The sequence below is a fragment of the Vollenhovia emeryi genome, unplaced genomic scaffold (genome assembly GCF_000949405.1).
Source record: "Vollenhovia emeryi isolate VEMERY1.0 unplaced genomic scaffold, V.emery_V1.0 DF939128.1, whole genome shotgun sequence".
NCBI classification, from domain to species: Eukaryota; Metazoa; Arthropoda; class Insecta; order Hymenoptera; family Formicidae; genus Vollenhovia; species Vollenhovia emeryi.
The window spans coordinates 449240-469702 of record NW_011967238.1 but is presented as its reverse complement, the minus strand read 5'-3'; the positions used below and the strand labels follow the sequence as shown (position 1 = coordinate 469702).

The 20463-nt window shown below is 38.6% G+C and overlaps 2 protein-coding genes across 3 annotated transcripts in view; one reads left to right on the top strand and one right to left on the bottom strand.

Moving 5' to 3' along the window:
- Positions 1–1859, top strand: part of LOC105568529 (N(G),N(G)-dimethylarginine dimethylaminohydrolase 1) — a 5806-nt gene extending 3947 nt beyond the window's left edge. For both annotated transcript variants that reach the window (XM_012024261.1, XM_012024262.1), the window contains one exon: positions 86–1859. In XM_012024261.1, coding sequence (XP_011879651.1) covers positions 86–340 — 255 coding nt within the window. In that variant the 3' untranslated portion in view covers positions 341–1859. The remainder of the gene's footprint in view (positions 1–85) is intronic.
- A 134-nt stretch (positions 1860–1993) lies between these two features.
- Positions 1994–20463, bottom strand: part of LOC105568528 (bumetanide-sensitive sodium-(potassium)-chloride cotransporter) — a 21348-nt gene continuing 2878 nt past the window's right edge. The window contains exons 2-18 of the mRNA XM_012024260.1: positions 15003–15481; positions 7464–7623; positions 7290–7385; positions 6744–6935; positions 6316–6492; positions 6061–6200; positions 5496–5795; positions 5085–5310; positions 4884–5005; positions 4658–4793; positions 4369–4580; positions 4056–4297; positions 3825–3973; positions 3412–3736; positions 3182–3336; positions 2661–2769; positions 1994–2572 (exon numbers count right to left, since the gene is read on the bottom strand). Coding sequence (XP_011879650.1) covers positions 2437–2572; positions 2661–2769; positions 3182–3336; positions 3412–3736; positions 3825–3973; positions 4056–4297; positions 4369–4580; positions 4658–4793; positions 4884–5005; positions 5085–5310; positions 5496–5795; positions 6061–6200; positions 6316–6492; positions 6744–6935; positions 7290–7385; positions 7464–7623; positions 15003–15275 — 3150 coding nt within the window. The 5' untranslated portion in view covers positions 15276–15481 and the 3' untranslated portion in view covers positions 1994–2436. The remainder of the gene's footprint in view (positions 2573–2660; positions 2770–3181; positions 3337–3411; positions 3737–3824; positions 3974–4055; positions 4298–4368; positions 4581–4657; positions 4794–4883; positions 5006–5084; positions 5311–5495; positions 5796–6060; positions 6201–6315; positions 6493–6743; positions 6936–7289; positions 7386–7463; positions 7624–15002; positions 15482–20463) is intronic.

Below are 20463 nucleotides of genomic sequence, written 5' to 3'. Positions count from 1 at the left end.
TATTTTGAATCACCCTGTATATGTATAAAATTTTATATATAATTACAAAAAGTTTCGATTTTTATTTCTCTCATTTATGACATAGAGAATCGAGCGAGAGGCAACGTACAGTTATCAAACATTGACCGTGCCCGAAGACGTAGCCGCCAATGTGCTCTATGTGAACGGCACGCTTATTCATCGGTCGGAGGATGAGATTCCACAATCGAGTAAAGTGTTCGCCGAGAAGGTGGAGTTCCCGACTAGATCATTACGTTTGTCCGAACTGGCGAAAGTTAGCTCCGGTTTGTCCTCCTGTTGCTTGTTGGTGCGCAGACCGCGGCACATTCGTAGCATTTAAACATGAAAAGAGAATAAGATCTATCCTGCGATGTAATCGCAATCTATACCGCCAGTGCTGTCCGCGAACACGAAACATAAATCCGAGTTTTCTTCTCTCGAATTGTATCTGCAGAGGAATACGATGCATGACAATGACGATTCGTCATCCTGACATTTTGATAAATATTTTTTTAATTAATTAAAAATGTTAGTATCATTTTATATCTTGCAAGAGAAAGATTAAGTATTTGAAGAGATTAATATATACATATATATACATACATACGCACGTATATCATTTTTATATATTTAGAGTAGAAAAGTAATATATTCAAATTTTATATTAGTTATTTATGTTTATGCTTTTTGCAAGATAATCTCTTGAAAGAATAGATCTTGTCATTTGTTTAAGCTTTTCGTTTCTTACACTTGTGACTTTTTTTTCCAGCTGCAGCTACAGATTTTTTATTTAGCAAGACTAAGTATCTACGTGCATTTTCATTTTATTTATTCCTTACTTTACGCATTTTTTTCCTACAATATCCCAAAAAATATATTATAGAATAAGACTACATTTTCATCTCATAGTTCTCGAAAGGATTGATCTTTGCAAACATGGCACGTAACACAACATGGCACAAATTCAATTTTATATAAATATATATATATACACACTATATACATATAGAGGGGTTGGAATATTGATTTTTATTACGATATGGAATTGAATCAAAATTAATTTATAATTCAAATTATAATTAAGGATGCACCAACGTCATACTACGTACACACGCAACGATAGATGATTTTGCAATTTGCAAGGCTTATGCAATTAGGAAGAACATGGTCGTGTACTATCAGTATTCTGACTCCTGCAATGTATTCGCAACTAGTCTGAAACGTGTTCACATCGAAGCATTCAAATAAATATCTCTCTATCACCTAATAATATATCGCAAAGTTATCAATAATGTAAAAGCACTGATAGTTGTTATGTTATATCGAAGTTACGTAATTAAAAGTTTAAACAGAAATCAGTATAAAATTTCTGTATAAAACTTAGTACATATATATATATATATATATATGTATGTATGTATATGAGACATTGTGCAACTTGAAACATTCTTAGATGGCGATACCCCCGATAGTATCGCGGTGGTAAAAGAATATGAAATAGAATTGCAATATATTCTCTTTGACACTTTAAGTGTCGCTATGACAGTTAAACATTTGTACTACAATAACATTTAGTTAATCTAGCATGCGTCTATAATGCTTTTACAACTTTTGTATGCGTTTGCTTTATTTAAAAAATATTGGCATTTATTCTTTATATCTTTCATGATGAAACTTCGTGCTTTCGTAAGTATTTTAAGTTATCGAGATTATAAAACACACATATGAAAATAAGCCATACTTTTAATGCAATTGTGCAGTATTCGCAGAATTTATTATAATTGTGTTCTATGTTCAAAGATTGTCAAAAATTTATAAGTTTACATATATACAGAAATATAAAAGTTTTTATAAAAAGATAGCCTTCTTAAATATTTATGTTAATTTTCTAAATCACCAATACCAATATTTTAGAATTTTTTTAAATACTTCTGTATATAAAACAGCGTTATTTTAGATAAGGCACAAAAATATTGCATGACAAACGATGAAATAATGCTACAAATTATGATTGTCACTTTACTTTAAATACATATATAATATATAAAATACGGTTGATCTTTTTACACTTAAAGAGAGGCCGTCGAGATTTTTCGGAATCGAGAAATATTTCAATCATTAAAAAAATAATACAGTGTCATTACATGACTGAAATTTTCAAGAGATTGCTTATTATAGGCACATCTTCAATAATTATTAGGTTTCACTCACAAACGCATTTTCCCACACATGATGATAAAGGCATATACTTGTCACTAGCTTGTTACTATTCAATGTATATCACTGGATGTTCTGCCATGGTCGAATCAATTTTTTTTGCATACATAAATGATTAAGTCTTTCTTTTCGCTTGTAATACTGCGATATCGCTATTGTCGTCTGCAGGGACGTTTTATGTCCTTATGTATAAAACATCTCGTCAGTTTCACATTAATGTTATGAGTAAAACGTTAAAACCGACGTATGGTTGCCTCGAACCAGTAAAAACGGTGGCATGTCACGTGTGAGTGTTTCCAGCCATGCCATGTAAAGCGGCGCTGATACAGCACCTTTCCGAGGCATCGGTAGTGTCCTATAAAGCAATCAAAATTGAAAATATATAATAAAGTTAATAATTGTTCATATAAAACAGTATATGCAATAAAATTCATAATACTTACATAACGACTAAGTTAGCTTCCATGGAATTTTCAAGTAATAATTCGCGCAAGCGGAGATGTCTATTGGTTTTCTCTTTCATCGCCATAAGTTCCGAATCTTTAATAACATCTAAAGTGAAAAGATGAAATTATTACATACACTGCCATGAAAAGTGTGGCGATCGTGGCGCAGAGGATTGTGCGCTGGTCTGGTAAAACAAAAACGTTGTTGGTTTTTCGTTCGATCGCCACATAGCGAAGTGGATATAGAGAGAGGTGTTATAAGAGGTTTGGGCACGTTCCTTCAAAAACGCCTTGTAACCCTAAGGGGAATCAATAAAATGTGCTAGTACTACTACTTGCAAACGAGAATGTTTGGAATTTCGAATTTAGAGAATTTACCCCAGAAGGTAGCGAGTTCGCTTTCACTGGATTTGACAGCGTTTAAATTTTTACATACACTGAAAAGAGCCTAACAGCTTATTAGTTTTACTTTATTTTAGCCTATTCTTAGAATAAACTCATAAAGAAATTATTCATACCGTCGTCGGAATCTTTCGAATCGGCTGATTCCTGAAAATCAGCTATTAACGAGTCAAAGAATGTCTTCGTACCGACTTGTGCCGGTTTCGAGACATCTGGTATAACTTTTAAGGCGGAATAGTCTATCCGGAACTTTGACAGCAGACTCGCCATACTACAAACAATATTAATCATCGTAAGGATTGCTCTGCGCGATTATTTCAAGAGGTCGTCCATCAAAAATGCCTACTTTCTTTGCTCGTACTCCAGTTCAGAATTCTTATTGGCAAGTGCAAACACTCTCAATTTGCAGTTAGACCAATTACGCCTCGTGCTGATGATGTAAGGTAACAGAAGCGTTAAGCCACCGTCGTCGTACAGCCACCATACATCGATAGTACCCTTTTTATGCTTCAGTTGAAACTTTGTTACTACATTAAGTAGATTCGTAATTGGCACTATATGTGGTCGATTTTCGCGATGCTCCTCAGAGGACGGATTGGGATATTCGTTAATCGTTTTCGAACGTCTCGGCGCGGGACTACCAGGTATCGATATGTCAGACGTACTACTAGCTGCAACAATGATTTATCATTATTACTACATATTTACAAAAATATATTAGATATACATGAAAGAACAAGAAAATTTTTTTTGTAAAACCTTGGCTAAGCTGCGAGAAACTTTGATTGCCCGGTATCGAAGTAGGTGCGAGTCTCCTGTGATCCTCGACATCTCCGACAGTCGCACTACGATCTAAGCCTTCCTGAAGCCGAAGAAGCGCCACTGCTACGTGCATATCCAGAGCTTTGCTGCAAGATATACAAAATATTATCAAAACTAATCTCTCTACGAAATGGCAAGTTAATTAGAGTGTGACACGCGGGGACTTACTGCATGATGTTAAAATACATATTCAGATTCTCACGGGGACAGGTGGCCCAATCTTGCTTGTAACCCATTAATAGAATATTGGGCCTCATTTTTCCAAGTCCAGCGGCTTGCAAGAGCGAAGTAGCTCCTTCTTGGAAATTTGAGCTGTCCACCAGCGAGTAAAATGCTTTGATTTTATTTGCCCTGAGCCAGGAAGAACAGTTCTGCGCCATGCTGTTGCGCGTTTTGTACGATATGGGTGTCTAAAGCGTATGAATACAAGATATATTATCCATCAAATGAGCAAATCAAATCGGTAAGAAGCGAACAGTACCTCGATAATATGGCCACAGATAAACAAACTCTGATGTTTAGTAATATGATGAGCGAAGTCCACAAGAGACGATCTCACGTTGGGCGTGCCAGTAAGAACCAAGAGTTGCGGTCTGTAATTTTTCACGTGCTCTTCTACTCGATCCAGTTGCTGTACAGCTGTCAATGCGTTATTGTATGTCTGGGCTTGTGTAGTTGAACCCCAATTTACATCTGTAATATATCTTCGTGAATAATATGTCAAAAGAGCAGCACTTAAATAAAAATCAATTTCTGTTGCATGAAATTACCAGGTTTTCTGTACGAGACTACTAAATACAATGCTAAGACTACGCATAATGTTATTAGAGCCGTCCACCATGAGATCAGAAACATCACAGAAACACAAAGTATAGCACCAGCAAGACTGAGCCACATATTGTAATACTAAAACAAAGAACACAATATTATTACTACAGTAAAGTGTGAAAATATAATAACGTGGTAAAAGTTATATACAATTCTGCGCTAAAATACCTTGAAGGTTGGTCGCCATCCGATTGGTTTAGCCAAGGAAGCATGGAACGTACTGAAATTGATAAGAGTGTAAGCAGCCAAGAAGAAGTTTGAAATCAGCGGCGCGATTGCGTTTAATTCACCTGAAAGAAATTGATACGTGCGTATGCTTGAAAAAACCAATTTTTGTTATATGTATATAACTGCAAAATTACTACTCACCTATCAAAATAAAAGCGACGGCGATGATAAAAGTGAGTAAATAACCACGAATCGGCTCCTTATCTTTTTCTCCACTAAACCACGCAATTCCCGGATATAGCTTATCGAGGCAGAGCGCTTGAAATACTTTCGGTGCTGAGACTAGCGATGCTAAGGCACTTGAAATCGTCGCCGCGAAGCAACCGGCATAGATAATAGGTCCAAAACCAGAAACTAATTGGATCACCTACAAATAGTTAACAGTGTCACATTTTTAACTTTCTTGAATAATTGATAATCGATATTCATTACAACAGTTGTTTAAATTAAACAGTTCTCAGCTTCTATCTCAATTTAGCAAGTGACTCTTATTTTTATTTAATTAATATCTTCAGGATCTTATTTGTGAATTATATTAATCATTTTATGCACCTCGAAGCTGTTGTGGCTGCCATACTTGCATCCTGCGGTACAGTTAAAATCCGTTCCATATATGCTCCAGGTGTGAGTGACATTCTCGATAACTGTATTGTTTTCGAACGCAGTGTCGTTGTCTACACCGGCCATTGACATGGCCAAAAGAGAGCTATTGTACGTCGTCCATAAATCGGTAACGTTGCCGGACGCGTCTCGCATAACGGTACCGCCGACCATAAACGCCATGATTAGGTATGACAACGACGTCAGCAGAATCGCGAGTAGCGTGCCTTTCGGTATCGCCTTTTGCGGATCCTGTCGAATTCAAGATAAGGTTTAGAAGTGGCACAAAACTTCCACGTTGACATCGTATCAAATCTCGATCATTTCATCAATTAATCGCAGTGATTAACAAAATGTAAATTTTTATCACTCATCTGCAGAAGAAACGATTCATCTATCAGTAGAGAAGATTTAATCGAATTGATGGATAATTAGACAATAATTGTAATAAATTACATCGTGAGACAAAGCATTAACTATAAATATCTCTCACACATACATGAAAGGACTAAATCACCTTTAAGTCACCGGATATATTTGCACCTGCCAAGATACCAGTTGCTGCTGGAAAAAAGATGGCCAGGACTGAAAAGAAATTATGCTGGACGCCTTCGCTGTATCTATAATTCGGATATAAATTTTCCTTGAATAACTCGGCTGAAAATGACAAATAAACGACAAAATTAATACTCATTCGTATCTGTTAATTACGATAATTTGTAAGATAGCAATGCCAGAGGTACGAGAAAAAAGAATGTTGATGCGACGTTACCGTTGTATCCAATGAATCCTTGAGCCCTCTCCAGCTCGCTCTTGGGGCCCACGAAAGAGCCAATCATGAAATCGGCAATAGCCACGAGGAGAATTATTAGCAAAAATATTTGGGCCTTTGCCTCCCATTCCAAGCCGATTATAACGATTATCAATAGTACAACTATTGTTATGCACCCTGCAAATCCAATGCAAATGTAATTCACGTCGCGTTCGACATGATTTTGGAATTAGGACTAAAAGTGACATAAACTTGTTAGTTTAACTATTGGCACAATAAATATAGAGAATTACGTCAATAGCGCAGCGTTTAAATGTGCAAATAATTTTTATTTACACAAACATAATATTTATGTAAACAAAAATATCAATTAACCAAATTGCAGTAGTTTTAATCTTTACTTTAAAGTCGCACGAATGCTTACAGACCTATGATCCTGATGTCTGTGGTCGCGCAATCGACTATGCAGGCCTTGAAAGGGCGGAGACACTCCACCAAGCTCTCGCAAAAGCCAACTACATACATGGAACAGGCAACAGCATTTGCCAAGGAAAATATAAGACCTATGGATCCACCGAACTCAGGTCCCAATGACCTGGAAATCATGTAATAGGTCCCACCTGTGGAAAGAAAAGAAATATATGATTTCGGTTAAGTCGTGCCGTGTCGACGTAATAATTTGTCGAGACAGTTTTGCATATGTGCAAACAATTGCGAAGATATTAATTAGCCTGGTATATGTAACGTCAGTTGGATAAAAAAAAAGATAATATAGCGAGCATCGGTGTTTTAATTACCTTTAATTGACAATAAATAATATAGTAAAAGAATTCATTTAAAATGTGAAATTCTGAATTAAACATACAAACAATTTCTAAAATATATTTTCTGTGTAATTTTAGTTCACATAATTCTCAAATTTCTTCTTTCATTATCGATATTGTAGATATTTATACTTCTTTTTTAGCGCATACCTCCTTTGATAAGACCATTGGTACTGATTGCCGACATCGACAAGGATGTAATTGTAGTGACTACTGTTGTTGTGAGAATCAACAAAATGGCCTGACCTGGAACAGCAAATTGACGATGTTGAAATTTTAGGAGCCCAATGAGTCGAAAGGATGATTCGACGATAGGACACTCACCAACTCCGGTCTGCGCTACGACCCAGGAGAGTCGCAGAAAAAGCATCACCCCCCAGATGTTGAGGAGACATCGCATCAACACTCCTTGAATCCATCCGAATTTCACTCGTAGCGCCATGGATTTTAGATGCGGAACAGTCAACGTATGCGAGCCCGGGCCCTGCAAACAAATCGTTCAATAAACTTCAAAGACGTTCGAGAACCAATCTTATTCCAGGAATAGAGTACAGAGACTCACAAAATTAAACGTTGAGAAAGGTTGGTACTTATAAATTACAAGAAATGATAAGTTTCGTATGATTTTAATTTTCAACTATCAGTAGCTGTCTCATATTTAATTTTAATTTAATTTTACTTCAATGGTTGTTCCAATTTTATTTAAATTTAATCTTGATCAGATTTTTATTTAATCCTTATCCGATTTTAATTTAATATTTGCTTGTAATTCCCGTTGAATTTCACGAATATTAGTAAAGTTTATAGCATTTTTATGCCGCATCTGCAATAATTACATTTTATTCTCTTCTCTACTCCATTGCATTGTTCTTTATTTTTCCGCTATCTATTGTTCTACTCTATTCCACTGCATCGTCAGCAGGAATTCTCTGTAGATTGCCGTATATGCACATCGTGAGAACATGTGACTGTGCGAGATCAAGATAGCCAAAAGCTAAGAGATAAAGAAAACAAAGTTTCCGCAAAAAGAGCTTTGCGAAAGCGTTGCAATTTCAAGTGCCATCAGAGTCGACTGCTTTTCCATGCACATCGCGTATCGCATAATCGCGCCTATAAATGATGCGACGAGCTCGTAATTATGCAAGAAATTATGCTCCGTGTCGAGATAATGTCTTCATCAGTTCGATGGAATAATCGACATACTCAGAAGCTTCAACGTCAGCTCTCTAAATGAATCCGTATGATTTCTCGCGTATGTCGAGGCGACGATTTCACGTCTTAGCAGCGAGCGGATTAGCGCGTAAATTGAGATTCAGAGGCGATTATCGAAGGCATTGAAGGTGACTCCGGTCTCGAGGAAGGGTCCGTCACTCGGCCAATGAAGTCTGAACGATTTACGTAACTGAGCCTCGTGTAACCAGCCTCATGTCCGCAACGGTACAGCGATATCTGATGCCGCGGAACTTTTCGCGAATTGCACGTGGGATTGTTCAGTTAGAAAGAAGTTGGAAATTTCCCTGAGACATCGTGTCTGAAAAACATTTTGTAGAGTCTCGCTCTTCTTGGAAAACATTGTGTTATGACGTACGTTTAAACGACAATCGTTATCGATGATTAACGATTTCCGGAGCGAGCTTTGCTGAAACATTTGCGGAAGCTGCGAAAACAAATGAGTAATTCAAATTGAAACTTTAAGAGCGTCAGCGCAAACAATGGTTGCGCTGCAGAGAATCGTTTGCGTATAATAATTTACATCATCAAATGAATGATTAATAACGAGAACTGGATCAATTGTTGCCAATTCGATTTTGATTGGATTGCAACTTGTTCTCTTAAAGGCTTAGAGCTCTCTCTATCTCAGACGATTAATCCGTTCCGTGATTTTCCATTACATCCTCGAATCTTGCATTGAAATCTGATATGTAAAATATGTGTATGTACAATTATTCTTGCACATTTCTATAAAATCAACTTCGCAATTTTATCTCTCTGCTTCGCTTTCTGCATTTTAGTTCATCGAATTTCTTAATTCTTTTAATATAGTAAAAGATTATAGAATCGGTCCTTTCTTTTATTCGAACATATATTATGTATCAAAATTTTATCTTTTTTATTTCTATCGTAAAAATTTGTAAAAATATATGACACTGTTTTTAAAAATAGACAAACTTTTACAAATCAGCGATAACAAAGAACTTTTTTGTTAAATAAATTAAGTCGAACTTCCGCATTTCATTACATGAATTACCGCAATCGTTTAATACCTATCGTGGTTTCTTGAAAATTTCTTTGAATCTCTTTTGTAAATTTAGTTACTTATTCTTGAAATCTTTTACAGTACACTTAATCGGAAACTACAAAACTTTTCAATGAAGCATTTACGTATGTACAATGGTACGCATCATACGCACACAAGGAGGAAGAATAAAGACCTTCTATATGGATAAAACTCCTTTCAGATACTCCTCGTGTACGTTCGTATCTTCCACTACGACACGCTTATCTGTCAGAGGCTCGTGATTTATTCAGAGTACGCTTTTTGCTGTGTCCATTGACACTTCCACATCGAGCCACAAATGTAAACGATTCAATCATTCAAGTCGTTCGCAAAATGAACCACAGAGAATTAATTATGGGAAAATAGAAAATACCTGACAGGATAATTTTTATATCGATATCTTCTTTACGTTGCACATTTCAAGCCCGTAAAATAGAAGAAAAATACTTTTAATGATTTGAATTGAAATCCTGTCTCCTTGCATGATAGATGTACCATAATTTTGATCAACAGCCGATCTGTCAATTGCAATCGCGAAATGTAGTCACTGAATCTTTTTGTACTTTACTCATTTAGTAGTAATTAATCGCAATTCCGGAAACTGTTTAATGGCAAACGCGGAATTAAGTTGAAATTTTTCTCTTACAATATGCGAAGTCAACATAACAGCTCACGCTATTCATTGATATAGTAGCGTGTTAAGAATCAATCTCGCGTATAAATAGCTTTAAACGATAAGGACGAATAAAGCTATTTGTATCCCGCATTCTGTGGGATATGGATACAGATCCATTTGGTTCTGATTTACATCAGACTTTTATCAAGACGTCACGTCCTTTATGAGAACGTATAATGTATCTACATGTAGAGAGGAAAGTCCTCTATTATGAGACAGAATTCTAATGCGAGATAATAGGTTTTTAACGTTCAAATTCAATCACAAATCTTTTTTCGCAACGATTACACGATCTAATAGTCAATTTTCTACTAAACAGATTTCACTCCAAGGACAATAAATTCACGACGGAACCAACAGATGATGCCTATTAATTTAACAGAAACTCCACTATCTCATATTGAAAGCCCGTCTCATAATAGAGGATTCCTCTATGTTTTGCAAAGATATTCCTTTACTGTGGATCTGTGTTAATTTCGTCTCGCCACCTTTTCAAACGCAATTGAGCCCAATATAACAATGGCCTTTAAACACGCTACTGTAGGTAATCAACTTCTCTTATTTGTATCTAGAGCTACGCTTTAAAAGTAGAAAACCGCTAATTACAGCCAATTAACATCAGCCTGACCCGAAAAAGTGCGTCACATGACAAGACATGTGAGAGAAATGTCGCTCAATTATCAACGGTCCAGTTATAGCGAGAACTCGTGACATAAATTCGTTTATCAAATTATCGCGATGCCGATCGACGTGACGCACGATAAATGGGTCCATTTGATCCTCTCCAAGTGTCACATTTCTGGATCTTTTAGGGAGATTGATTCCTCAGGCGGGAATTAAACGTCGTCTTAGCATATAGTGAGAGCTGATGAGACTGTCCTGGTCATATTTGTCATCATCTCGAACGACGGACTTTAATTGCCCGAGCGAACGTGACGGGTCCTCTTTTTGACCCGGCATGTTGTGCACCGCGGCGAGTCGCATGATGATTTCATACGCACCGTGTACTGTAATCCACGTCTGAAAAACTTCTTCGCTCGCATTAATGAAACGTGACTAACGGCGCAACATCTGTTGCATAGATAATTCAACTTAACACGTTGAACTCGACATTTTGTATATACTTCTCGCATTGCGTCACGACGTGCTGTAGTATGTACGTGTTATTTTATTTATCATGTTCATTGTATGCGAGCATATCCGCTATCCGAAATCTTTTCGTTTATTTTCGCAAGTTACGCTAATACTCTATCTCATCGCGGAGGGAATTTCCACTTAAAATTTATCCTAAAAATCATGTGATCATGGAACAACATGGCATTTTAAAGAACTTTATAAAAGTTTTTACAGTCTATACTGTATTGTAAGTTAAGTTAAAATTATTTAACTTTTTAGCTTAACTTTTATCTTTTTAACTAGACACTGGTTAACCCTGGATTTTATCATACATTTTACTAGCAAACTCTATATTAAGTATAAATACTAATAAAATGCATAGTAAAATTTTCAAAACTTCTCATACAGTCCTTCAAAATGCCACGTTGTCCCACTATCATACAATTTTCAAGATTAATTTTACAAGAAAATTCTCTCCGTGCAATTATTATTCACGCTCTGACTACACTTGCGAAATATTTTTATATCTGTCGATATTTTCGTTATATTAGAACGCATTCTTCATTGATTAAATATATTTTGGTCTCTTCGATAGATTTCAAAGTACATTTCGTAACAGTTTAGAGCTTGCGCGTGTGAATGTTTTCCGATTGGTTTCTTTATTGGCACAAGACGTTCCGCCGATATCCGCCATGCAGAGTACGAGTCGTGATCTACGTGAGGCTTTTTTTAAATTTGTTTAAATACATATATACTAATTCTCCGTGACCCAGTATGCAATTCATGTCATTCCTTCACGCAAGCGGTCAACCGTGTAGTTTTATCCCCTTTCTCTTTAGTCGCGAGTCTCCTCTCGTATCAACTATCTAAATAGCCTTTGTGCAATCTACAAAATATTGGCGGTAAAGAAGTCCCTTACGTTCGTCGTCCTGTTTGATTGAACTTGTGACAAGCAACCGGTATATTTTTTTTACTAATTGCGAGAACGTTAAGTATTTTGAATGATGGAAGTGTAGTTTCTTTTCGGTATTTTAAAAATAACACGCAGCCGTGTCATTTTTCGCAACCGTGCAAGTATTATTCATCGCGTCTAAACGCCGGATAGATAGAAGTCTGCATTATTTTTGCCTTGCAAGAATTTTAATTGCTGAGCAGATAAAAATTCTTACGGGCATTGCCCGGCGGAAATCGAGCATTACCAAACAACCCAACCGTACGTTCGTATCTGAAGTATCACAAGGACAATTGGCAATACGCTTCACGCATGGATAACGTTTTTGGGCGTAACGGACTGATTCATAGTTGAAAAAGAACGATTGCGCGTAGTGAATTCACTGATTGTGAGTCATCTTTTCTACTCGCGTTAATTCACTTAAAAATGCAATGCACGTGTGATTGCAATTATTGCTACATCAGTGATGACACATTCAGAATTAGGACAAGACCTTTCTCATCCAAGTTACACGAAAAAAATATTAATAAGTTATTGAGTAACGGAAATATAAATTTTGACAAATTAATAATTTCATAAATATATATTTATAAAATTCCTACACGGAAAAAATGCTGTTGAATTAAAATAATAAAGTTGCTTGAATTAAACGTTAACGTCACGGGCTGCCACGTTCGTTGAACTAAATATTCAGATTATTAAGACAACTATCTGATGTTTTTTATTCACTAATACTGTAGTTGTCTCAACAATTTTATTTCAATTACACTGATCTTGTTATAATACATAATTTTGTTCCGTGTACGTTTAATGCTTATAAGAAAAATATCTAGTCCAATAATAAATGACAAGGAAGGCAAGAAATGTAATTGATATTAAATTAGAGACTAGACTTGTTTGAATTCGGTAATTGTACTTTGGTAATCGCAACGGCAATTAGTGCAACGTCTGCGTGACGTTTACCCGGGACGATACTCCTGAAAATACAAATTACGTGCACGAAAGTAGTCATTGCAAATATTTGACGACGCGTTGCACCAGTATTACGCAGCTTGATAACGGTGCCCCGTGGCATCGTAAAGTCGTGCCGTCGTCGACGAATCGTCACGTAAGGTAATACAAATTCAGCTGTACGTTCCATATTTACACTGGCGGTATCGCGTTTTCTATTCTCGCTCGAACGGAGAGATAAGTAAGCCGAGGAACTTTTCCGCCGCGGCTTTCGTCGGGGGAGAATCACGAGACGGAATCTCGGCGCCACGCTCTCGCTCAACGACGGGTTAATTGCACAATTAACTAATCTCTGCAATTGCGCGATGATTTACGAATCGTTCGAGCGAGCGTAATTAATACCGCGTGTCGACTACGCTGGCAAAACAAAGGGGCACGCACGTGCTGCGCTATCGTGTTACGCTGTACGCGTTATTACGCATTATTCGCCATACGTGGTGCGATCCTAGAAAAATTACATTAGTAGTATCGTCAGATAGCGAACAAAGCGAAATTTCTCTTTACACAGATTTTAATCGTGAACAACATACGTAAATATTTATTTCTCGAAAAACGTCACTTTCCGACCGAAATGTATTGAAAACAAATTAATTTAATATAAACTCGCGTGACTATTCCGCGATTAAAATCTTTAAAAGTACTTTTCTTATATTTTACGAGCTTAAAATACAACGTAAAAAAGACACGTATATATAAATTATACCGTTAAGTACTTAATATTTTTCCAAAATTAATTTCATGTTTCCAGAATTTTTCCTTTTTTTTAAATTAATTCTCCGTGGCTCATGATTTTGCGAACGACTTGAACAATTGCAGCTTGATCTCTTCTAGAAAAATTTAAATAACTTAACGAGGCAAAGATCAAATTTTAGTTGCGTCGATTACACAGGAAATCCAATTATGCTGCCGGCATACGCTTCTTCTTTGAGCTACCTTCTGGAGCACGTGTATATAGAAACGTGCGGGGCTACAATCATACCGCGGCAGATTATACTACCACATTACGCAGCCCGCATGTAAGATTACCGTTTAATTTTAGATATTCATTCTACGCGAGAGAAAGAGAGAGAACGGAGCCGTAGATAACGAGTAAAAAATTGAGAAGCGGGTGAATGTCAGAGTGACGCCAGGCGAGAACGCGTGTGTTATCTTCAAGGATTCGCCGGCGGTGTGCACCGATAGATTTGCATTTATCTTACGCATATGTGTACGTGCAATCTGCCTTTTACCGTCCGGCATCACGACTTTAAGGCTTTCCTACGAGAGGCTTTCTCGCGGCCGAACTCTATCCTCCCGAGAAGCTTATTATGCAACTCGGCACTCGTCCGTCTCTGTCGACCTGGCGGATTCTTATCGCGAAAAGAAATGCCAATTTTATCCCGTATTAATGAACGAACAATCGTAAACACAGCACGCAATACGCGAACTTTCCTCACGATGTGTCATTCGTTATCGTTACTGAGTTTGGGCTTATCGCCAATGTCCCGCGCATTACGCTTCATTATTGTAATCGCGTGGAATATTAACATTTCTCGCAATCTTTGCTCTGTCGTCATCGTATAGAGAGTCTCGTGAAATAAATTCTAGACGCACCGTAATCATTTTATACCGCGACGTGTGCGACACTCGCAAATGTTTATTTTCTTGGCGTAGATAAACTTAATCTATCGCGAAACTGCATGGCGAAGAAATGTGCGGCACATTAATTTCGTAAAGAGATCCCGCATACCGTGCCGAGCTTGTCGAGCGCCACAAATGATTTTTACCAGTGATGAAAGGGTGTGCGCGGTAACGACGTTGCTGCCTTCGAAGAAGTTATTAAGGCCTCACCTTGTTGAGAAGAGTGGGATTGTGTAACTCGTCCAAGGAGGGTCGATGGGCGGCCTGGATGCTCATGATGTTCCTGTAATTGTCTAGCCTGGGCAGGGCCTCCCTGGTCATGTATCTGAGGGACGACTTCTTGGTCTCTTGCTCGCCCAGGAGACTGGCCCGACCTTCAAGACTGTCGACCCGATTCACGTGGAATCTGGTTCTCCTCAGAGAATTCAGTTCCACGGTCTCCGAGTCGGTATCGCCGCCGCTTATCCCGTTTTCGTGCGCCATGTCTCCGCTGGTTCTCTTTTCTTCTCGGAAGCCTTTCCTTCTGCACAGTGGCTCGCGTTGGAAATCGCGCTGGTTCGGTAGCTCGAGGATCGAGCGGCCGCGTGTACAATGGACGATCAAACGGCAATCTAATTTCTCTCCGGTTTCCTCTTCGGGAATTTATCGATTCGCCAAGGCGGTCGCCCGATAACATCCGACGCGGTCACCTGTCGACAATCGTAATGCGAGTGTTATATTTGTCCTCTCATTTTTAGAGAAGTTTATTACACATATTGTACAAAAAGTCTCTGCCTGTTAATTATAAAACATATTTTAACGGTGCTGGATAACACTTTAAATCAATATGTTGATTCGATACCGTATAATTGTGATGGTTAAAAAGCAAAAATAGAATGTCGCATCTGCTAAAAATTGAAGCATGCAGTTCATTCGACTTGACATAACGTTTGATAAGGCTTAATCAAATACACTTGTGCGAAATGCCTGTGTCTATATTAGTCGCGTCCATACTGAAAATCCAGCGAAATATCTCAGCATGAAAAATATTAAAAGAGTGGAGATTTCAGTGATGCTAATAATGGATCAAGTATTTCTGACAAAACAAAGCGCCAGTTTTAGCTGCAAGACGAGCTCGATCTTGAGATCAAGTTTCTTGAAATAGTGCATGCGCGAATCGCGCAATTAAAGCCCAGGATTAATATTCATTTCTATCCACGCGTTCATAAAAATTGACTGTTGCCGGAAATTAATACTCGAGCGCCACAGAATTAGTGGCCTTGTTTACATCGTGCACTTGATACGCGTATCAAATAGTGTATTTGAACTGACCAGCCAATCGCTAAATTCATTTACTAGTTATCTATTATTTGTTACTATTTGATACGCGTATCAAGTGCACGATGTAAACTAGGCTAATGTTACGACCAGCAGCCTGCAAAGGTACTTTACGAGATTGATTTCTTCCTGAGAAAGAGCAATTTTTTTTCTAAGAAGTCCAAGACGAACGATCTTCCCCAGGGGTTAACAGACACAAAGTGGAGACCTTTTGTCGACCTTGCCCACCTTGCGACAATTAAGCGAGAAGCACGTGGGTGTGCCAATTAGGAAATTACCCTTGCCCCGTAACGATTATCTCTGGTCCCTGGTGGGTTTAATACGCGTGTTCGTCTAATTACCGAACAAACCGCGCTTGGTCGTTTTCCGTATCCGTGACACGTCGCCTCGTTCCCACGCGGATACGTGTGACAGCGCTTTCCGGCAGCGAGACTCCTATCGAATCATTGTCACCGGTGGCGATTACGAAGCCGGTAATACCGTCGTCCTTAATCGCGGTACAAGGATCTACGCCGTATGCACTCGATGCACAAACACGGAGCGCGTCACTGTAATCCCGAATTATACCAATTATTCTCAGCGGACCTTGTGACAAATGTCTTTGTTCTTAAAGCTATAAAAAGAAAATAAATTAAAAACCCCGAAGGAGATAATACAGTCTGTAATCGTTAGAGGAAAGTCCTCTATTATGAGATTGGTTTTTAATATGAGATAGCAGATTTTGAACGTCCAAATTTAATCACAAATCTTTTCTGTCAACGATTACACAATCTAACAATGAATTTTCTACTAAACAGATTTCGCTCCGAGGGCAATAAATTCATGATGGAATCAACCGATGATGCCTATCAATTTTAACGGAAGCCCCCGCTATCCCATACTAGGATCGTAACTCATAATAGGAGACGTAGCTCTTTCTATATTTCTAGAGGCTCTCGAGTTTAGATAACGATAAAATTATTGTCGTTGTGACCTGGGATAAATTAACGCAATTTTTTATCTTCACACCGGTCAACCGCTTAATGCCTTTTATTTATTATCTCTGACATAATACTATATTGTATATAACAATAATTTATTAATTTATAACAAAATCTATTATCAACGTCAGTGTTTTTCTCGACCATACATGGCATTTTCAATGATACAGAAACTTTATTGCGAAAAATATTACCTGACGTCGTTAATCACTACCGGGGCGACATTGAAGAGTATTTTAATACTAAAATGTAATAAAAAATACCTGTGTATATTTTATTATAATTAAAAAATTACTGTTCTACATAATATGTATTATGTATTTGCATATACATGGCACATACGTTCCCAGTAAATTTATTTCGTACACGTCTAGCGATGCGCGCCACTCACGTGATTCGGTACGAATTGCATCGTCGTTCGAGGCGCGAGGTCGACTGACGACAACACGCCGCGCCGATACTCCACGTGTGCGTCGATCGGCGATTACGCGCGAGCGTGGCTAATTAATTCGACGGGCCGTGACATCTCAATTTAATTCGCGAGGAGTCGTCGCGGAGTTGACGCGAGCGTCAACGCGACGTCCTCCGACCGCGCCGATTGTTTGCGTATGAATGCCCGGCGAGCGTGTCTTAATTATCAGCAGCTAAGCAAACGGCACGGGGGCAAATGGTCCCCGGATCGTGCGCGAGATCGAACTGTTTGCCTTCGCGGCGTGAACGACGTCTTTTCATTATGCGATTTTTCGCCACTGTTTTTGGTACCAAAAGTGATAAAGTGAGTTCGGATCATGCACCAAAGTGTACCAGAGTACGATTTCTCGACGTCGCTCCTTTTTTTTTTATAATGTCAATCGGTTCATTTTAATCCCAGAGCACGTATTCCGGAACTGTTCGGAATGGATTGAGCGATTTCGGAATTTAGTTATCTCCTAGATTTCTATTGTCCAGGGAAAACGGAATAATTCCGATCAGAAAGCTCCCCAATGCCCAGATCAGAAGGAAAAAGAAGACAAGGACAAATGTCGAAAATTGAAAGATTAGCTCGTTGACGGAATAACTTTCCCGAGATATTCTTACGATTGCCGATTACGACCGGCGACAAAATATGCTAATCGTCGAATCTCGCCGTCGTGTTACTTGAATATATTACGAGTCGCATCCGCGACTTTTCAGATAGCGACGATTTTCGAATCATTGTTTAATAGAGGGGAAGAACGTCTTATGTCCTCCACTTCTTGTTAGAATTGCGCGCATTAATCTCGATCGGTTTCAGGGAGACGTTCGGCAAGTGGGAATTTCATCTCGGAATACAATATGCTCTTAAACCTGGAGCCCGATAAGTTCTTGAAACGAAACGGACGTCTAATGCGCCGTTAACGCCAAGTATCCTCGATCAGCGACAATTTCTTACATTGTCTCTCGTACCGCTTCGTCAACTTGAGTTTCGCCGGCTGTAAAAAAAATGACATCGTTTAACAATGTTGACGGTCGATTTTTATACCGTAAAAGCATTTTAATGCGACATAACCGAATATCAACTCCGCCGAGGAGTGGTTTAAACCGGTTTACACTCGGATTCAAATCCGCACTTAATTGACGGGAATCTTTATTAAACAGCCTCCCGATCGCGTGAGTCTTATTCTGGATCGGCCGTCAACCGGCCGCGGCTCGAATTTGAATAAACCAGTTTGCGGTGGGCTGAAACTGGATTATTATTCAACCGTTAACGGTTAACCGTGCTTCAGTCAACCGCTTCGCCGCGAGAGACGTAAAATTTGGGAACGCGAGAAGAGGAGCGAGGCAAGGTGGGCGGAAAATTTAAAAATATTCTGCAAAACAAAAGCGCATCAATCCGCAGCCTGCAATTTACTCGGCGATCGTATCTCGATGACGTCAGCAGGGCCATTTACGTATAAACAATCGCGAGACAATGCGGTCTGGACAATGGGCATTCCCGGTACATCCTGAGGCTGCCGTTACATCCTTTTTCAAAGAGATGATCCAACGCCGATGCCGCGTTTGCTAGCTATTCTTAGAAACAACAAACTCCAAGTAAAACAATCATTCGCCGGTGCAATTGGAACTGTAAACTTTCGCATGTGAAAACGACTTCCCCCTCCCGAGCCATGTGGCCCTCGTAGACCTCGCCTCAGCCCTTGTATATTTTTTTTTTCCTTTCTTTTCTGGTACGAGAGCACTCATCGCGAGCGGCGATGCGTTGCGAGCATCATCAGCTGGCATCGTCCGCGTCACCGAAATCCACGGGGGGCAGACGTTTTCATTGACGAGCCTACTCGTGCTTCCATTAAACGCGTTCCGGCGTCACGAGAAATTATTGTCTGTCGAAACAAACGGGTACTTTAATCATCTGCACGCGAATCACTTCTGTGTTGTAAGATCGTATCGTTTTTATATACCGGAGGAAAATGTTTCAAGGTCTATTACGGCGCAAATTGCACGCTTTGTTATAATTTGAACGTTATTAAGTTGGTATGCACTTAATAAATTGGCAAGTTGACGAATTAAATTGATTAAAAGCCTGGCCGGAAAGTTAATTAGCAATTATGTTCCTCAGATAATAAGAGAGACCCGTGGAAAAATGGAGTGCAAACTGTTCCAGGAATGGACACCTGAAGAACTTTTTTCTCGGGACAATCCGTTATTCAAAGAATCGGAGATTAATACGTCTTGTCATTGATAGACGTTAACTCCGAGCCATCAATTAAGCCGCATTTCAAGGATCTACAAACAGCCGGAAATTCGTAAGACTTCGAGGAAATGCCGAGGTTCTTTTTCTCCGTGGAAGAAAGAGAGAGAAGTTGAACGTTCAAGAAACTCGAACTGGAATCTGCTCTATTCTCGGCCACCGCTACCGCTTTTTGCTTCCTATCGCATCATTTCCCATTAGGTAAGATAAGAATCGCGCTTATCCCAGCGATTCGACCGCGAAATTCACAGTAGCGATGGCTTTAAACGTCGATTCTCCCTGCACAGTTTTATCAAATTTACGCGTCTAAAATTCTAATTTGTTACAAGTACAAATATCTTTTCAAAAGTCTCCGTAGAATTGTATGTAGAAAAAGGGATGAAATGAATTCTATACTGACGTTAAAAAGTCCACGGTTAACTTGGCTATGCTGCTGTAAACACACGGAAAGAACAATGTAGCTGCTGTAGCTAAAACTTAGCAAAATAGGGACAGCTAATATTTTAGTTGTGATAGCTCAATATTTTGCTACTGTGCCTATTGTATTGGGTGCGACAGCAAACCGTTTGCACAGTAGCAAAATATTGAGCTATCACAACTAAAATATTATTAGCTGTCCCTATTTTGCTAAGTTTTAGCTACAGCAGCTACATTGTTCTTTCCGTGC